The sequence below is a fragment of the Sander lucioperca genome, chromosome 10 (genome assembly GCF_008315115.2).
Source record: "Sander lucioperca isolate FBNREF2018 chromosome 10, SLUC_FBN_1.2, whole genome shotgun sequence".
Taxonomy (NCBI): Eukaryota; Metazoa; Chordata; class Actinopteri; order Perciformes; family Percidae; genus Sander; species Sander lucioperca.
In genome coordinates, this window is record NC_050182.1 from 34,465,518 (window position 1) to 34,481,037 (window position 15,520).

Sequence of the window (15,520 nt, forward strand, 5' to 3'; positions counted from 1 at the left end):
AGTAGTGTTTCAAAAGTTGAGTAACCCTGTGCACAAACCTGTTTAGCCTCATTCACTCTGTATGTATCAATTTCCACAATAATCTTCAATATTTGGGTTAACAAACTACAAGCTAAGCCGACCTTACGGCTGCGCAGTTGCTGTGCCCCAGTGCAGGCCTCTTTAATCCGTAGCCTACAATTCAATTAATCAAACATGGCACAGAAATATGTCTGCATCAAGATGAGTCCTAGGTGACCGTCTAGCTCACAAAGATGAAGCACCAGGACCAAACGACTGTCTGGCTCCTTCAATCTTGCTGGCTGACATCTCTGGTGACACTGTGATCTCTGCCTCTTAAGTGATGGCTGCAGAGCTACGTGACAGCAGCACAGGGACCATCCATCCCTTTGATAGCGTGGGTGTGTGTTGTTTTTATGTTTGTGTTCAGTATGTATGTATTCCTCCATAAATGTGCCATGCATTGTGTTGTCTAAATGTGTGTGATTCTGTTTACATCAGATGGTGTAATAAGTTTGCCTGTCTGCACTGTCAGGTCAATTATTTAGTTTTGCACTTTCACACACACAAATATGCCCATTCACACACACACACACACACACACACACACACACACACACACACACACACACACACACACCACACACACATCCTTGGCCCTGAGTGGGACGGACACCCAACCCATCAACCTGAAACTTTGCACCCTAGGCTGACTGGAATAACAGGTGCAACAATGTTATGGTGCCAGAAATCCTACCCTGGCGCTGATATAAATATAAATATTGTCATCCTTCTTGATGCCTAGCCTATGGCGCTCTGTTGGCTGTCTCTCACTGTTTTCCTGCGTGAAGGCTGGGCAGGAGCGTGGATTCCTAGTACTACTGGCCTGTGCTCAAGTCTGGAGGTTTCCAGATGCTGAAAACATTATATAACCAGTACTAACTGTTTTAAATCAAGTGCTGCTTAAAACAAAATAACACTGGAAAGAATGTATGGAACAATGTGTATTGTATCATGCAAACATAGAACACAGGTTCAGCCAGAGACAAGGGTCTAATCAGACGGCTGATACAGCTTGTTTCCATTGATGCTCCAATAAAGGTCCACACAGACACACCCATTGACCATGTACACTGTTTGATCTAATTTGATTTGATTGGTCTAAACCAGTACTTTCTGTAGTCCTCATCCTCTTACAGCCTTGAGTAAAAGAACTGAGATACAATTTTCATACAAACAGTATACATGGTAAAGCTTGATTGGCCTGCAAGGAAGCTCTTGGCCATCTTTAGCACTGCTATGTCCACTGCAGTGCATAGCCAAACCATTAGGTAAATATTTGCAGAATATTTCCCTCTTATGTCAACAGGGATGAGGGTCATATCAGATTCCTTAGGAATGTTTTTGACGTTTTTGACTTTTTACTAAACCAGTTTGAGATAATACCACTTTTGCCATTTGGTCATATGGTTTTTACAGTTTAGGACGGTTGAATTTTGTCTTTTAATGACTGAGCATAAGGAGTTGCTGTAGACACATCCGAGTTGCTGCTGCTGTGGAAAGGTGTTTATTGGCCCTCCAGTGTCTCCTGGCTCTCTGCCCTCCAGCTCCACTGACCTCCCACACCTCATAGGAAACCTCCAGGCCCCTGTGAGTCTCTGGCACCTGCCAACCTGCCATTCTTCCTGCCCTGAAATAGACCCTTACTGGCACATATCTGGTGCGTGTGTGTGTGTGTGTGTGTGTGTGTGTGTGTGTGTGTGTGTGTGTGTGTGTGCGTGCGTGCGTGTGTGTGTGTGTGTGTGTGTGTGTGTGTGTGTGTGTGTGTGTGTGTGTGTGTGTGCATTGGAATAGAGCAATGCTGACTGCAGTGCATTCCCTGACTTCCTGTGGAGCCCCAGACAGCTGCATATTGATCAGTACACTGATGCATCACTATAGAAGCCACATACAGTACACACAGCACCACATACTGAAACACACACAGACGTACAAGCAACGACATTTGTGTATGTCTCCCTCTCTCTCTCTCTCTCTCTCTCTCCCATTAGCCAGTTTGTAATTTCAGACAGGTGTCCATTATCAGCTGGAGTCTGTGGCTGCATCACTGATATCCGGACAGATCATAAACCAGCAGGGCTGACTTGAATCAAAATGACTGAAAGGGCTGAGCACAGGATGAATGGAAGTGGACAGGCACAGTGAGATAATGGTTAGGGAATAAGCGTTAATGAAAGAGTATCAACACTCTGGACAGGTAGCCGGTCCATCACTCACCTAACACACAGACACAAACTTGAGGGCAATTTAATGTATGTATGCAGATTCCATGAAGCCACCATGTCCTCGAGGTGCTGCACTTCACAGAGATATGTAGAGACAGGTTGCAGGCTAGCTGACCAAGCTGAAAGAACTGTACAGAGCAAGAAGGAGAGTCAGCGTGTCTGGAATGCATGCCTGGGATGAGTCCCACCGACCTTTTTGAATTCCTTCCCCCCTTTTAAATAGACCGGAGAGGTATGGACTTTTGAGTCTATTGCAGTCTTGGATGCAGTAGAGTACACTGTATCCTTGTTGATGACCTTTTTGCAGTACAGTCTTGAATGAACTTGGTTCCACAAATTTAGGGGAAAAAAAACCCTTGATTGGTCATTGCAAACACATAATATAATTTAATCTAATTCAATGGTGATTATTATGTGAATAGAGTACAATACACAGTCACTTTTGCTACACTTGAAGGAGACATGCTTCATTTCAGGTTCATACTTTTATTTAAGGGTTTACAAGACAAGGTTTACATGCTTTAAAGCAGGGGTGGCGAACCTGTGGCTCTTTGCCTGCTCCTGTGAGGCTCTTACTGTGTGGCTGGGGGCTGTGTCATTGGTTGATTGTTGTTTTTAACTTTTCTGAAACATACAGTATTTCAGATAAGTAAAAAAAAAAAACACATTTGAATGCATCTGCCAATACATTTGCCAATTATTTTAAAATGGAAAATAATGCAGCAGAGTTTTGAGGACAGATTCTGCAACCTGAGGAAAAACAGCAGCCACAGATCACCTTCCTCGTTAACCCTTTCACTGCTGAATCCGATTGTTTGAAAGCCCCTTTAGTGACAAATTAGTGAGAGAGTTGCTTCGAGTGGCCACAACCGAGTTCAAGCAAGACCTGAAAAGGATTGTGGATAACAAAGACTGTCAGGTTTCCCAGTGAGTCAATCTAAGTGAGAAAAAAAACTATGAAAACTGCTATGTATTATGACTGTCATTAGATCTGGAAGACACTGTTGCTGTTGTAGTGTGGACGTGCATGTGTTGTGTGGCTTTTCGATATGGTGCGTTTTTTTTGTGGCTCTTTATACCTAACTGGTTGGCCACCCCTGCTTTAAAGCTTTAGTGCGTAACTTTGTTTCATATCAATGAACGTCTGTTACATTCAAGCCATTGCCAAATGAGTTGATACAAAGCTAATTAAGACTATCAGCTCCACACAACTCTCTTTATTTCTCAGTATGGCTATGTTTAGAACATGGTGTCGTCGGGAAACTTCCGCGTGCAGAAACTCAAGTGAAGATAATTACCTCTTCTGTAGAGTCCATCATGATTTTGTAATCCTCCGTGTCCTCCTTGACTACAAGTAACTGTGTGGTGGAGGGGTGGGGGCGGTGTGCGATTATGGATGTGGATGCATGTGGATGCAACTAGAGGATGGACACCCGACCCGAGCCCGACAGGACGATACACGTATGCCGAATGCCTTCGTACAGTTGCTTAATAAAAGCGGGCTTTCCACACAAACAAACGTACGTGTCATTAGTATGAAAACAAATGAGATTTTAACTGTGTCGGGCTTGGGTCGGGCTCGGACATAAATATCTTAATGCCTGTCGGGCTCGGGTCGGGTTTGGTTACTGTTCTGTCGGACGCGGGACGGGCTTGGACAGAAAAATGCGGCCCGATCCGCATTCTAGATGCAACAACAGTAATGTTGTCATTACTTTACGTTACTTAGCAGAAACTACGCACTATAGCTTTAATGTTCAAAATAACACATTTTTCTTATACTGTCCATTGCTGCAACACCTGTGCAGAGAGGCCACGTCCCTCCCCTTTAAGGTGTCCCCAATGGGGCCTTATTTCAAAAGAAATATGTATGGTAGTCAGTGGTGAAAGACAATTTTTTTTTTTTATCCTGTTTGAATTGTGCCATGCACTATACATAGGATGCTTGGCAATTTTAAAGATAATTTTGCAAGTCAAGAAAGTCACAGTTTGTCGTGAAACTGTTTTGAAGGGATGGTCACCTAGCTGGAGGTGGTTCTGTGGCACGGAGAACCCCACAGGACGCCGTAAGGAGCTGCAAGTCCCACTGGCTCGACACGTTTTCTGATAGGTAGAGAAGGAGAAAAACCGAGAACGTGGTCTTTTCTCATACTTTGGGGTTCTCTAGACACACCAGGGACACATAGCCTATTTATGTCAAAAAACATGAAAAAATGCATTTTGTATAATATATCACCTTTAAATTAATTTTAGACTTTTGATTCAGCATGTCTCTGGAATCCTCAGTGTTTGTTTACACAGATATGTTCAGGGCTGTGAATAGCAGTCGAGGAAAGAAGTGAATGATTTATGCTCGCAGTAACCATAGATCAGACCAAGAAGTGTCACCCTCCCTCTGTCTTGGCACATTTTCCTTCCTTTTCCTGCACATCTCTTGGTCTTTATATCCTCCTCTTTTCTGTTTGTCTGTTTCTGTTTGTCTCACTGTCTGAACACCCTCATTTCTTACTCTCAATCACTAAGCATTACACTTATCTCATATCTCACCAAAAGTGTACAAATCCTTTCCAAACCTCAGTATTTACACAGATGCTACAGTTATACTCAGACAAATTATTTTAATAACACGCCTACAAGTCTGTGGTAGTTTAAGTCTGTCTGTGTTTACACAGTAGAATGATCCCAGAGCATTTCACACTTTTTACTGCACTTCAGAAAGGTCGTAATCCCTCTTGGTATGTTATGTCAGGAGGAGAAGAACAAGACCATTTCTCAAATGTGGGTTGCATTTTCTAAGGATGCTTTTTAATACCAAAAGTGCAAAGCTAGAACAAACATATTGCCCTTAAATCAATAGTACAAGTAGTTAAGTGTTGCTTAATCAAATCCTAACCTTAATTTTGATATTATTCCAACCCCAGTATGTTATATCTTTGAAAACAATACCTATTATGTTCATCATTGAAATCTGAAACTGTATTTAGTGCCTGACACAAAACCAAATCTCAGAGCATGTTGTGACAGTATTAGACCTGAAAGTCTTAACAGTGATGTTACCTTTAAGATTTAATCAGCTCACTAGTGTCAAGAAAATGTGTTTTAGGGTTGAAAAATAACACAAAAACCTGCCATTTTCACATAGACACAGTACAACAATGCAAACTTTAGTTGACAATAGGCTAAGCTAATATAGCCTATATCCTATAATATAACTGTAAGCTGCCTTTGCCAACGCTGTATTATAACTCATAGGCATTATTTATAGCCCTCTGTCAATACTACTGAATAAGGACATGTCTGTAGAGCCAGTTCCCCGGTATTCTGTGTTTATTCTTGCGACAGACAAAGAGCAGATCTTTCTGCGCAGTGCATTGGCCAATGATGAATAATATTACAGTTCATATTGAATAAATACATTATTAAAATATAGCTTGTAGAGTGTTGTGTAAAATGTGTTTGACCCAAAAATCACAATGCCTTAATTAATGGACATATTTGCCTTTATGCAAGAGTTGATAGAACAGGCCTACAATTTAACCCCAAATCACATTTGCTGCGTGGCCAGAGCCGTATACGTCTCTGTGCGTGGCGGTATTATTCCGCCCCCTGTGGGGACGTTGAGGAACTACATCTGTGTGTTGCCATTATCTGCTTCCTGTGACCTCTAGTTTCCGGGGGAAGAATTTCAGAGTAACACCACACGATAGAAAGGTTGGTGCTTGCATATTTGTTTCTAAATGGTTTGTAATTATTTTAGTGTAATGTTAACATATATTTTACGGAATGTATTTATTTTCACCGTAGCTCGTTTTATGCGTAACTTACGTACGCTATTAAAGGTAGAAAGGGACACTTAAACCTCGTATGACAGTCATTTTCCAAATAGGCTTGAATGGTTTAACGTTAGCCTACTGCAAAACAAGTTTGTAAAAAAAATTGAAAAAACTTCGATGAAAAGCTAACTTGTAATTTGTTGTAAAACAACAACAACAACAACAACAACAATAGCTGCTGCTGTTAAAGAATAAAGATGCCTTTGTTGTCAACCCATCCTATACATAAGAGCAGTGGGACCAACTCCAGTTCTTTTTGCCAGTGCCTTTTTGGTCAGAGGGCTCTCTCTCTCTCTGTTAGACTCTCTGTTAGTAGCATACATATTGGCAATGCTCCCTGTACTCAAACTTTGTTCCCCTGTATATGTGCCCACCTCCTTTTTTTTAATAAAGTAATATGTCTGAATATTTCCGCCCACATTTCTCCATCTCTATGCTGCTGCAGGATGGCTCTGTGTGCAGTGAGGCGACATCTCCTAAAGAGCAGCAGCAGCTGCTGTGGAGCCTGGGCCAGGTAAGGGCTCAGCCAGCATGTTTATCACCATGCTGGTCACAACAAATAAAGTCATTAATAAAAGAACATCAAGTCTACCGAGTTGAACCCACATTATTTTTTCACAAATCATAAACAGAAACCAGTCCAACAAGCAAAATGCATTTCTGAGGTGCTTGTTTATTTTATTTTTTAAATGCCAATCTATACAAGTGATGATGACTCATGACTTCAATGAGTCGGAATCAGAGATGGTTCATTCTTGTAAGTTTGTTTGTGTGGCTCAGTACTATGCCTCCTTCAGGCTGATTTACAGGGAGGTAAGGGAGTGTATTAAGAGCATTCCTCCAACTCCTGTTTGTGAGTGCAATCATGAACAGTCAGTCCTGAGCAACACCAGTCTGATTTCCATTAGGCAGTTTTCATACAATTTGTTTATACCCTTACAATTACACATTTGCAGAGAAAATCTCAAATTTGCCGGAAGTTCGTCAGGGTTTTCCCAGGCTAATAATTTGATTGATTTGATTTCAAAATCACTCAAATATAATTTACTTTATAAATGTTGTCCATCCAAGGCTGCTCCAGAGAGGTTGTGTGTACTCCAGCGTCCATTGCTTCGACCAGGGGGAGATCAGAGAGAAGCTGCAGGCCTTTCCTGGAGGATCCATTGACCTGCTCAAACAGGAGTCTGGCATCGCTGTGCTGACCATCAACTACCCGTCCCGCATGAATGCCTTCTCCGGTAAGGTGACTGTAACACTGTATATATTCCGATTTATTAGTGCAGATTTTTTTTTGTTCTCAGGATGAAACCCATTTGTACACAATCAGTTGTACATAAACAAATGACTCTGCAGCCCAGTTTAGTGTTTGGAGTTTTTCCTTCCTCCCAGGCAGTATGATGGTGGATCTGGAGGAGAGGGTGAGCCAGCTGGAGAGCTGGATAGACTGTAAAGGCCTCATTGTTCAGGGTGCTTCTGGAACTTTCTGCTCTGGATCGGACCTCAACGCTGTCAGGGCGATATCTAACCCACAGGTAGCAAAGTAAAATAGTTTACAGTATCTCTCTGCTGTGACTGTCTGCATATTGCTGCAGGCAATCTGTCTGCATCTCTTTACCGTTGCCTCTGCTTATTTCCTTGTAGGATGGGATGAAGATGTGTATGTTCATGCAGAATGCTCTTACACGACTACTCAGGTAAGGGCTTTCATTTTCCTCTCTACTGCTCTAATAAATATCAATGCAGATCCACGACGTTCCACTTCCGGGATTGCTCCGGTGCCGCTGGAAATTCTGCCGGATGTCCCTCTTTTCGGCCGGATGTCTGTTACCTTCTGCTTTCCATGTGTTGTAATTTTAAACTCCGGTGGATTTATGACTCTGAGTTTTCTGTTGCACGACTAAAACAACTTTTGAACGTACACACGTTCCACCAAACCAAGTTCCTTCCCGAGGCTATTTTGCAGCGGCACCGTGGCTCCGTCCGGCGCTTAGCACCGCCCAAGATGATTGTGATTTGGTTTAAAGAAATATCAATAAACCAGAGCACGTTTTTCTCCCATCCCGGAATGCTGTGTGGACTAGCCAGACCCTCCTCTGCAGCGCTGTGGAGGAAGGTCTGGCAATGCGAGACTAATGCAGACTAAATCAGCAGAAACCCATCTGAGTTAAAGGAGTTGGAGGTCAGCTGTCATGTAATGTGTGCACCACAGTATGCTGACAGAGTAGTTCTCTCAGTGCAGGCTGCCTCTGATCTCTGTTGCTCTGGTGGAGGGGAGAGCGTTGGGAGGAGGTGCAGAACTCACCACTGCCTGCGATTTCAGGTAATGTTTTCTTAATACAAGCGAAAAAAAGTAAAATCCCTTAGAATCTCTTTTACGCCATCACCTTTCATCCAAAGGTTTGCTAATAATCTGTCTGTCATCTCTCTCTATCTCTATCTCTATCTCTATCTCTATCTCTATCTCTCTCTCTCTCTCTCTCATATAGGTTAATGGCGTCTGGCAGTGTGATCCAGTTTGTCCATAAACACATGGGCCTGGTCCCAGGCTGGGGCGGCGCCGCTCGACTTGTCCGCATTGTCGGAAGCCAGAATGCACTGAAGCTGCTTGGTGGTGCTCTAAAAGTGGATCCCGAACTTGGCCTGCAGATTGGACTGGCTGATGGAGTCCTGGAGGTCCCCCAGGCAGAGGAGGGTGCAGTGACTCTCCTCCAGCGGGCTGAAAACTGGCTCAGTCACTATACAAATGGAGCTGCCCCAGTGGTCCAGGCTGTGAAGAAGGTAGTGCTGTCAGGGAGAGAGCTCCCTCTGTCAGAGGCTCTGAGGACTGAGAAGGATGTATTTGGTACAGTGTGGGGCGGTCCAGCTAACCTGCAGGCTCTGGCCAGCAAGACCAAACACAGATGAGTGTCTGTGTTCACTTTTCTAAGAACTCCCTGAGATCAGCCAAGATGTTCAACTGACACATTTTTGGAAAGCCCTGTCCAGGTCACAGTTGTGTGGAAGAGAACTGCTACAAACTGACTCTAGATTGACATCAATACACTTAGTTAGTTCTTTGGTGTGCTGAAGACATTTACAAGTGCTTCTCATTTAATAATCTGAATGTTGTGTGGACTCTGGGAATGTAGAGACACATGTTTTGCTTGCAAGGACAAGGACTTAAGCTGCATCATTGTCTCTAATCCACTGATAAGAGATCAGTCATTGTCACATACGTTAATGGTTGTGATGTATTTTGTAGGGCTGTGCTCGATTAAAGAAATTCTTAGTCGACTAACACTCATTCAATTGTATCGACTAATCGATTAGTTGATTTAATCGACAGATCTGTAAATCTGAGTTTCTCTGCAAAGAGTCATGCAAAAGCACCACTTTAATTCTTGTGTTTACCAGAGATGTGCTCGTACGTTTCTTGGAAATAAGTCATTCAGCATGAAAGAAGCATAAAACATGACTAATCGACTAAAGAAATCTAAGTTGACTGAGACCAAAACGACCGATTAGTCGACTAATCGACTAAGAGGGAGCAGCCCTAGTATTTTTTTTGGTATCTCTCTATGTGACGTTATAGCTCATTATCACAAGAGGAGGAGCTGAGATAACAAATGTATAAACAGTGATGCTGATAATGTGCTTGTTTTGTTCATATATTGCAAACATACCTCTGTGGGAAATGATGGAATTAGGGAAGTTTTTTCAGGGGATGAAAACTGAATTAACACCATAAATAAAAACTCCCTTCCTTTGGGGTTATTATATTTTAGAAACTGGACTCTGCAGCCTCCTGTTTACGACAAAACATGTATTAGTTGTGGTGCGTCAGCTGACCTGAGAAAGGATTTTGTTTCATTAATACTCTACACTGATTCCTGTATATGAAGAATGATTAGGTTTAGATATCTGTAATGAACAGTGAATATGCTGTATTATTCCATGGGTATTATAGTCTTATATTTTCAGTATGGATGAAAACAAGGGCCTAAAGGACTCCGTACCCCATCATCTAAATCCCTTAATAAACTCCAGGTCCCCTGAAAAAGTGATTATGGTAGTGATTAGATCATGCCAGGGTGAGCCTAACTGAAGCAGACAGATAGCAGCATACAGATGCTGATGAGGTATAACAAGCATAAGGCATCAACATCTGTCTGTAGTGTAATGCTGCTGCACCTTTTTCTGCTTTGCCTACCAGTTTTGTAGGTTAGCTCAGCGGATCCTTTAGATTCCTCTGTGCTCATTGTGTGTCATTGAGCATCCCCACCCTTTCTATTTTACTGGGAGATTGTTATTGTAGCTGTAGGTAGGAGCATTATTTGGCTCTGCACAATGACAATGGCTTTCGTCTATGCACGCGAAAAGATGCTGAAGCACAGGGCCAGATGAAACAGCTAAAGGTGCAGTAGGTAAGACTTATAAAACTAACTTTCTGTCATATTTGCTGAGACTGACCCTATGTTCGAGTAGAACTACATGAAGCAGGTATTTAAAAAACCTACAGCCTGTAGTGTGAATTGCAAAAATCCACCGCTCCCTGTTCCCCATTGGCTAAATCCTGGATCTTCGCAATCCTACCTACAGCACCTTTAAAATATGCAAACAGATTTTTTTGTAAGGTCAGGCACCAATTTGTAGCTCATTTTTCATTTCACATTTAAATTAGCTCCTACAGCAAGTGAGGCATTACAAAAGTGCACCGACTGAAATGTCAAGAATAGGACAGATCCCTGGACGATGCCGGGCCTTTATCTCCTGTTTCCCTTCCAGAGCTCGTGTTCCCTGGCCAGTGGAGTGTTGATAGCTGCTGCGGCCAGAATACCAAACACCTACAAGGTGAGTGAGGGAAAGTCAGGAGTTGATCTCATTATGACATACAGCACATAAACACTTGTTTATATGGTTTCCAACAACAGAAAAAAGGTTGTGTTCCTGTGTTATGGATTAGTTATCAGTATCTTTCTTGTTACACCTATGCTGACAATATATTTATAGCTACTCAAGGAAACCACAATGACTTCTCCTTATTCTGCTATAAGCTGTTTTTGTCCATGTGTCATGTGGTTGCTTTGTTATATGAAAAATAGATAATGAATATTTCAGCTGCATCCAGTGGGAAGAATGTGACCTTACAAAATACTCGAGGTGGTAGTGTGGAAAAACTGTGGTGAAATCTTACAATGGGCCCATTGATAGTGCTACTTATGTAACACGTACTGTATATATATATTTTAAAATGAACAAACTGACATGACCCTATTACACAGTAAATAAAGCAGAATCATATACAAATAATCAGAGACAAGGTGCTCAAATATCATTTTAGGATGATGAAATGACACAATTTATTCTTAAATTACAAACCATGTAACAAAACGTTGCCAAGCAAAAACTGTTACACAAACTTTATTCTTCAGAATGGAAAGTCAGACTGAGCTGATGGTGTAAGCATGTAAGAAATTATAAAAAAAAATAAAAAAAAAAATAACATGACTTGAAACCTCTGCAGCATGGCCAATAGCAGTGGCATGTTCTTGTTCTCTTACTGCCTCAAGATATCATACATAAGAGGATTTACAACTTCAAGAAACGCAGAAAAACAAACAAATGAAACGAAAGGATTTACTCAAACTCAACCAAAACATATTTCTCATCATCCTGCCGACCAGTAGTGTTCAAATAACTCTCTCTTCAAACATGCACAAATCACAACACTTTAGAAACACCAATTGAGAATACTTTAGTCAGGGACAATAAGAATACTAACGAGGCTACAGAGGCCTCAACAGCTTTAAAATGAAAACACTGACACTTCACATTAAAATGCCAATTATTTAAAGCTGGGAAAGGTTAAAATAAATTTGATGTGTACTTCTATTACGCACATTCATTTAAAACATTATTTGTAATCTACACAGATTTTAGAAGCTGTAGGTTCATTGAAATCAAAGACAAACCATCGACAGGTAGACAGATAATCCTGTGGGCTCCTGTTGTAGAACATTTAAAATACCTACATTGCTTAATAGCGAAGCACGTCTCCGTTTCCTTTCTTTATCTGGATAAACAACCTAAAGATCTTTGTCGAACCACAATCTGCTCTGAAATGACACACTTTCAAAAGTTAACGGTTACATTTCAGAATGTTTAAGGAAAGGCTTCATAATCAGTTAAATCTTCAGTACGGACATTATTTAGGTATGGTGAAGTTGGGAAGAAGTTATCAAGGATTAAATTTCTTGCAAGAGTAGTCAGATGGCTTGAGCTCGAACAAGCCCAATTCTGCGCGCTATGTTAGCTGAGAGAGTTAAAGTGTAGATGATTACAATGCAGTGGTTCATGATAACGATAATAATGACACAGTTCCATTTCCAGGAGTAACATCCCCATTCATGCTCTCTCCCTCGACCGTCACAGATCTGGCTGAGACTCCCAGAGACCCTGCGGGTATTAGGAGAATCAATTTCAACACGAGACTACCTAGGATAGGCAGAAGCAGGTTGCCAAGCCATTTTTACATTTCAAATCCCACTTGTGTGGAATTTAAAAAGAACACTCGATATGCCTGCGACCAAATGGCAAAAAGTGAGCAGACTGATGGCAGCTGAACACCAAGTCTGTTTCCTCACATGATTTGCTGGATTGACAATCAGGAAATGCCATGGCTCACAACAACATGCTGTACCTATCTGACTCATTACCAAGCTGTACCTCCCGTCTAAGTACTAGAACGCTCAGTACTAGAACTGAAAACCCAACATTACTTCTATATATACGCTGGATGAGACTGACAAACAAGTCATACAGATAAATCCAGATCATTGTGAGCCAAATAGAGGCACCAAATTTGAGTCGTTTACCTAAAAACATGAAGTATGTTATGCTTAACTTCTTTTACGGAGCAATCCACCCACATCCAATCTGTGACAGAATGAACGACAGCATACAGTGAGGAATAAATTAATGAAATGGAACATAGCCGTTGAGTGATGATGGTATCATTGATGACATCACACTTCAGTCACTGTACACTGGCCATCAGGCATTCTGGACCTTCCACTGCTACTGGATGAAGAAGAGGGAGAGGCGGACTCTGCGCCAGGAGGGGCTCTGTCCTCTGGATTCAGTCTTTGCCTCCGTGGCCTATCCTCCCAGGGCTCCACGCGCTCTCCATCTCCCCCCTCTTCTTCTTCCTCCTCTTCCTCGTCGTCGCTCCAGTCGCCAGAGCCAGACTCGTCCACGGAGGTGTGAGGGTCAGAGGACCTGGAGGGTGAGGCCTCCTCTTCCTCATCTTCTTCCTCTCCTTCCCCAGCCTCAGACCGCTCGTGAGAAGGTGTGGGCCTGGGGCTGATCTGCAGTTGGGAGAGAGCATCCTCCAGAGTGGGGCTGCTGCTGCTGTCAGGCTGACCACCAAGGGAGGTGGGAGGTCTGGCAGGGGCCGTAACAGTAGAGGGGATACCTGTAACCGGCTGCTGTACACCTGCTACTGTGGTATCAGCCCCATCAGCAGAGTTCTCTCGACCGGCTGCCCCAATGGCCCCAGGAACACCCTCAGCGTCCAAACGCAGTCCCGCCACTCCCTTCTTGGGGATATCCAAAACGTCCCTCTTCATCTTGCGTCTACGACCGTGCTCGTTGCGCCTGTACTGCACCATGTTCTCCAAGTCGGCTACGTACAAAAAACCAGCAATCAGCATTTCAGCCGTTTTCTTGCCCTTGGAGAAAGCGTCCTCCAGCTCGCGGCTGGTTCGCTCATCATACTGCCACCAACCATTACGGCCCTCATAATACCAGGCATGATCACTTGCAGCCCCACCCCGACCTCCTGCCGATGCCTTTAGCTCCTCCGGAGAGAGAAGTGTAGGCCTTTCCAGGAAGTCATCCGGTACTTCCTGTCTGCAGAGAGCACATCGTTTGCTCTGCCAGGATGCTCCCTTCACACACAGGAAACAGAAGACGTGATGGCATGGCAGCTGGACTGGGTGGACGCAGCTCTGCAGACAGATGGCACACTCTGGTACAGACAGGGCTGGGGATGAGTTGCTGGAGCCAGAGCATGACGATTCAGCACTGTTCCCACTTCCACCACCGCTGTTGCTGCCTTTCTTACTTGATGGAAGCGAGCTAACAGAGTGGTCTACCTCCCCACAACTAGCCATCCTTAGGAAGTACTAAGGAAAGGGGGCAATGGTAAATAATGGTTATAGTGAGCATCTTTACTTCTTTTATCAGTACTATTCATTTAAAAAAAAAGAGAAATCAGTATTTAAGATTATTATTATTGTTGTTTTAAGGTCCACCACTGATCAAAAATTCTAGTGAGACAATATATAATCTGCAATGACAGCACTTTTATATTTTGCTGCTGGTGTCCATGATCACATCAACTGCAGGTCACTGCCACTAAACAGCAAAAAGTCCCAAGATGAAGTTAAACTAAGAATCATAAAGTATAGCATAGCATATAGTATCGAAGGATACTCTACTTTATAAGTCATATGTAACCTCAAACAGGGCTGACAGACATGCTAATTGATACTTACTGGAATTACCCTTAATTCTGATGTATCATTAGGAGAGCCGATGGACCTTCAAGCTTGCCACTGCCTAAAGAAAGAGAGCAGTCGGTGAAATTAATTTCTTTTCAGACGGTCCTGAAAATAGGTACAATTGTGATACACAACATCAAGTTATTCCTTATGTAAACCTTATATGACAAGCTGGCCTGATGTGAAAACGGATTAGCTAACGTTACAAGCGTTAATTCACTTAGCTATGACTAAAATGCAAGGGTTTACTTAAGTCTGTGGAACAAAGGGCTGCTCTGTTAACTGACTACAAACAGTAAACTGTGTCAGCTAACTAAACCCAGCTGGCTTATGACAGCGGTAATGAACACAGCTAACGATCTAGCTAATATTCGCACTAACTGGTGACAAACTAGTTAATCTAACGTACAAAAAAGTAAGCCGTTTGTTGTTACAAAGTACAAACACAGGTCAAACAGTACAGAAGGATTTCTCGACTGGCAAAGCGACCATAACAATAGGACCTGTTGTAGCTAACTGGCCAGGCTGATGGCAGCATTCTGACTCCAGCAAATAGACGGAGATCATCTGGCGGCGCTAGCTTCTTTTTTTTTTTTTTTTAGCAGGGAGACACAAACAACAAGGATAATGATTTTCTCACAACAGAGGCAATACAACGACTGCGTAGGTAGCGTACCTTTAGATGTTGCTGCGTTGGTCTGGTGTGGAGTTACAATTCGTGTAACGTCACTAATTTCTAACGCTAATTTACCGACTTCCAATGTTAACTGGCTTTGTTTTCCTCCGAAAAAGGAGCTGAGATAAAGACGACGACGTAACAGTACGCGCTGACGCAAATTGACGTACACACGCACGCCCT

General features: G+C 42.7%; 2 protein-coding genes across 2 annotated transcripts; one reads left to right on the forward strand and one right to left on the reverse strand.

Annotated features, from left to right (window-relative positions):
* The first annotated feature begins 5,922 nt into the window (after window positions 1-5,922).
* Window positions 5,923-9,356, forward strand: echdc1 (enoyl CoA hydratase domain containing 1). The gene is made up of 7 exons (XM_031278204.1): window positions 5,923-5,996; window positions 6,564-6,632; window positions 7,190-7,356; window positions 7,508-7,650; window positions 7,760-7,812; window positions 8,358-8,438; window positions 8,605-9,356. The coding sequence occupies exons 2-7, from the start codon at window positions 6,565-6,567 to the stop codon at window positions 9,020-9,022; spliced, it is 930 nt and encodes a 309-aa protein (XP_031134064.1). The 5' UTR covers window positions 5,923-5,996; window position 6,564; the 3' UTR covers window positions 9,023-9,356.
* A 2,073-nt stretch (window positions 9,357-11,429) lies between these two features.
* LOC116035223 (E3 ubiquitin-protein ligase rnf146) lies at window positions 11,430-15,483 on the reverse strand. Its single transcript, XM_031278200.2, has 3 exons — window positions 15,338-15,483; window positions 14,656-14,719; window positions 11,430-14,283 (listed from the first exon to the last, which is right to left on the reverse strand). The coding sequence occupies exon 3, from the start codon at window positions 14,269-14,271 to the stop codon at window positions 13,123-13,125; it is 1,149 nt and encodes a 382-aa protein (XP_031134060.1). The 5' UTR covers window positions 14,272-14,283; window positions 14,656-14,719; window positions 15,338-15,483; the 3' UTR covers window positions 11,430-13,122.
* Between the last annotated feature and the right edge of the window lie 37 nt (window positions 15,484-15,520).

Coding starts and splice junctions, on each gene's coding strand:
- echdc1 (XM_031278204.1), top strand. CDS start 6,565: ATGGCTCTGTGTGCAGTGAGGCGACATCTCCTAAAGAGCAGCAGCAGC. Junction 6,633..7,189: donor TGCTGTGGAGCCTGGGCCAG/GTAAGGGCTCAG, acceptor TGTCCATCCAAG/GCTGCTCCAGAGAGGTTGTG. Junction 7,813..8,357: donor GCTCTTACACGACTACTCAG/GTAAGGGCTTTC, acceptor CTCTCAGTGCAG/GCTGCCTCTGATCTCTGTTG.
- LOC116035223 (XM_031278200.2), bottom strand. CDS start 14,271: ATGGCTAGTTGTGGGGAGGTAGACCACTCTGTTAGCTCGCTTCCATCA.